Here is a 3,854-nt window from a genome sequence, read left to right on the forward strand (position 1 = left end):
TATCAAATACGGTGAAAGGTTGTGCGCCGTCATAATGGACACAAAGATGGTCAAGTTTATCAAACCAATATACGTCGGTTTGCTAATGTCAAGCAGTGCTTGACATTAGCAAGACGCTAATGTACAAGTATTTCTACGACGTATTGAAACCACATTATGGCAACGCAATCGAATAGGTTTACATGGATACTGGTGAGTACAACCGTACAGTAGAAATATTTCTTTACAATATTTATATATTTTTAATTTTTCTCAGACTCCTTCATATACCTACTCAGAGTAGGCGACTTCTACCAGGATTTAGCTGGTAGCCCCGATTTACTGGTGCACGTGGACGCATCTAGCCTGCCCAAGGATCACCCTTGCTACTCCACCGATAGAAAGAAGATGCCCGGCTTGTTTTCAGACGAGACCAGTGGCCTCACTCTCTTTGAGATCGCTGCACTTCGATCAAAGTGCTACGCATTTGACATGGAAGGCAGCGAACTCATAAAGTCTAAGGGGATCCGCGGACACGTCGTTCGGAACCATCTGTCTTTGGACGATTACAAACGGTGTTTGTTTAAAGACGATGGTGACGATGGTGACGATGCGTCAAAACGAGCATTGGCTGGAGAGAATGCCCGTGCGGTCATCGGAGTGATACATGGTGGTGAGTGTCCACCGGCATTATCGTTACCCTACACTCCGTACCGACAGAACGTGTCAGTCCGTTCGTTTGAGCACGAGGTACGGACTTTACGTACAACCAAGTTGGCGCTTAACCGTTTTGATGATAAGCGCTACACGCTCAACAACAGAATCGACACGTTGGCCCACGGGCATTATGCTATACCACCACCGGAAGACCTATAATTCTTATCATTGTAAAAAAAAATATCGTCAATAATTGAAAATTTTTTTTTTGTAAATATACATGTATATAAGTAGTTTTAAAACATTTTTTTAATGTAACATAATGTAGTAAGAAATTGTATTTTTTCTAAAAAATATATGTATATGCGTGTACATATCTGTAAATATATATATATATATATACTACAACGTTTTTTTCTCATCTATACAGTACAATAGTTGTACGTGTAAGATGCCATAGTATTTAAACTATAGTTACATAATGGGATATCACATTTTGATGGTAAGGTATTATCCACCAAAACTCTAAGAATACCCTACTGTATTTTACATGCATATGATATCGTACAACTAGGTTTTTGAGCATGTTTTAACCTTTCTGAAGAATTAAAAAGAAGAAAAAAGAGTTTTTTTCATATGATAGAAATAAAATCCTAGATAATAATCATTATTTTAAACATTATTATTTAAACGTATTTATAGTCTTTGTATCCATTATAATTTTAATTACAAGTTACGTTAAAAACGAGATTTTCACTATGTCTCAGTATATAATAATAACAGCACATGTCAATGCAACATACGTTTATTTTAAACAATTTTTTTTTTTTTTTAAATTATATACATGTTTTAGATACTTGTCGACAGATAGCTATTACTAACAACTACTGTTGGTATTTCTTGGTTATTTGTATTTGATGGTATGATTGGTTCCGACTGTATATCATCGGCCAGCGACCCAAAAAATGTCGAGCATACGTTTTCTCCGTTAGAAGACTGTAAAAAAAAATGAAATATATTTATTAATTACGTTCTACTCAGTTAGAAAAAAAAAAAAATGTAATTCACCATTTCTTTAGTATATTCTTCCAGCATCGTCCACCGTTGTTCCAACTGCTGGCTCGCAAATTGTTTTATTTGGCTTATGTAGCTCAGATCGCTATTGGGTAAACTATTTCTAATCGTATAATCCGAAACCGCATTGATCAACATACATTTGTTTTCCACATTTACTTCATACTGAGATTTCATATATTGAGCCATCTGTTCCAACTGTTGTAGAACCAATGGTTGAATTACAGTCATCTTTTGATTGATAGTCTCAAAGATACAACATTCCAAAGCGCTGAGTTTTAAAATGTCTGATTGGGTGAGTAACACTCGGCATTCATCTTGTGCTTGTGATTCAAAGACTAGCGAAGACTCTCCTTGAAACGTAGTCTTTGAGAGTGTGACGTATTCATCCTTGAGTAAAATAATCTTTTGTCTTGATACAGGGTCGAAAATTAGCGACAGAATATTACCCATCAACGTATAAATCCGTTGTAGGAAATCTATCGTTATAAGTATGTAACGGGTTGACGATAGTAAACGAATAGTTACGTTAAATCGATCTTTTGGATCCAATCCTATCTGAACGAATTTACGAGGATTGAAATTCAAAACGTAATCAGTGCAATCGATTAATTCACTGTGAGGTTGGGGTTTAGCAAATGTTTGTTTGTTATAGAATTTGGCAATTGTAGCGAGAGAACCAGCCATTCTTAAAGTATACAAATATCGACTTAACACATTACCAACAAGTTAAAGTAACGTCTGTTTATATAGAAAATCTTATAACGATTAGAGCGCTATGCTTACACCACGGTGAAGTTATTAACTAATTTAAACCCAATAGTAATTAATAGTCTAATTTTCGCCGTTAGATATGATACAAACAGTTGTAAACACAAGCAGACGGGGTTCAAACAGGATGAACAGGGATTTGAACGCGTTCAGACAGGTTTTAACATGTTCAGACTTGTTGTATCGAGATTATACGATTCCAGGACATGCTGTTCGGTAAACCGACACAGTGTCCCTACTACTTTTATAAACAGCCTACTACATGCCATACATAGTACAACCTGCTAAAAATACCATAGCGTATAGTAAATTTGCTATTTAATGTGTAAAACTCTTCTTTGCACTGCTTAGTACTATAGACTTTTATTATACACAAAGGCATAAAGTTTAAATAAATATGACAAAATTGTATAAAATAAAAAAAATAGTATATATTATTGAATTTTAAATCTTACAAGTTTATGATACTAAGTTTTTTTAATTTTTTTATATAAATAAGTTTAAAAAACAAGGAAAAATATTAACAAATTACTGAAAATCAAACAAATATGCATTTCCACTTTTGCCTCTATATAATAAATGTAATTTGTTGTCATCATTGTTGATATTGTAAGCTTCGATTTCTTCATTAGTTAATTTCAATCTCGGGATAAACACATTCATATTGTTGAATAGACAACCAACAACGACAACCCCATTTCGTGTGCTTGTATTTTTCATAGATATGATTTTGTATGGCGTGTGTTCCTCCAAATCACTTAATTTTGAATATCTTTTTAATGCACTCTGATCGTTCAACTGTTTCTTTAATTGCTCCATTCTAAAATAAAAAATTAATAAATATTTAACAACTCTAAACATAACTAGTAACCAAAGTCAGTAGAAAATAGTTTAAATGAAAAATATATATAAATGTATTACTTACTTTATTTTATATCAAAAGTCTTAGAAATTCTTTAGGACAACAAATAGAAATAAACAAGCAAATGGTTTTTGGTATAATCGCTTTGGAAAAGATAATGAGTGAATGATCCTGAACTTGATGTGACGTTCTTTTATAGGGGTCAAAGATCTTGTTTAGACAAGTTTTGGTTGGTTTAAACAGGTACAACACAAACAATGACGGAAATATGCTTACCTAAGCGTCTGGTAGACGGTAATAAAATTCCATAACGACAAACGTTGCCATTGTTCTCATAAAACGCGTAGGCGTGAAAAAAGACAACGTTGCCATTTTTCTCATAAAATGCATACGGCAGTGACCATTAATATATTGTAACATCTTTGGAATTATGCTGACCTAAGCGTCTGGCATCCGATGATAAGATTCACACGACAATAATCATTAGTGTGCGGTGACCTCTTTGATGTTT

General features: G+C 33.8%; 2 protein-coding genes across 3 annotated transcripts; one reads left to right on the forward strand and one right to left on the reverse strand.

Annotated features, from left to right (window-relative positions):
• Positions 1–12: 12 nt before the first annotated feature.
• On the forward strand, positions 13–1,024 carry LOC126909579 (uncharacterized). Its single transcript, XM_050692016.1, has 2 exons — positions 13–192; positions 257–1,024. The coding sequence occupies exons 1-2, from the start codon at positions 183–185 to the stop codon at positions 853–855; spliced, it is 609 nt and encodes a 202-aa protein (XP_050547973.1). The 5' UTR covers positions 13–182; the 3' UTR covers positions 856–1,024.
• A 295-nt stretch (positions 1,025–1,319) lies between these two features.
• Positions 1,320–3,848, reverse strand: LOC126909580 (uncharacterized). Of its 2 annotated transcripts, XM_050692018.1 has the most exons (4): positions 3,620–3,848; positions 3,407–3,553; positions 1,705–3,301; positions 1,320–1,632 (listed from the first exon to the last, which is right to left on the reverse strand). In XM_050692018.1, exons 3-4 carry the CDS (start codon positions 2,395–2,397, stop codon positions 1,486–1,488), a joined length of 840 nt encoding a protein of 279 aa, XP_050547975.1. In that variant the 5' UTR covers positions 2,398–3,301; positions 3,407–3,553; positions 3,620–3,848; the 3' UTR covers positions 1,320–1,485. The 2 variants fall into 2 exon arrangements, with proteins under 2 accessions (XP_050547975.1, XP_050547974.1); XM_050692017.1 differs by having other exon boundaries at positions 3,407–3,848.
• Positions 3,849–3,854: the final 6 nt, after the last annotated feature.

Source organism: Daktulosphaira vitifoliae, unplaced genomic scaffold (genome assembly GCF_025091365.1).
Source record: "Daktulosphaira vitifoliae isolate Bord-2020 unplaced genomic scaffold, ASM2509136v1 Scaffold_609, whole genome shotgun sequence".
NCBI classification, from domain to species: domain Eukaryota; kingdom Metazoa; phylum Arthropoda; class Insecta; order Hemiptera; family Phylloxeridae; genus Daktulosphaira; species Daktulosphaira vitifoliae.

Bases quoted from the DNA above. Each gene is read 5' to 3' on its own strand.
- LOC126909580 (XM_050692018.1), bottom strand. From the start codon at position 2,397: ATGGCTGGTTCTCTCGCTACAATTGCCAAATTCTATAACAAACAAACA. The intron at 1,633-1,704 runs GTGAATTACATT...TTTTTTTTACAG, and splicing joins AAGAATATACTAAAGAAATG to TCTTCTAACGGAGAAAACGT.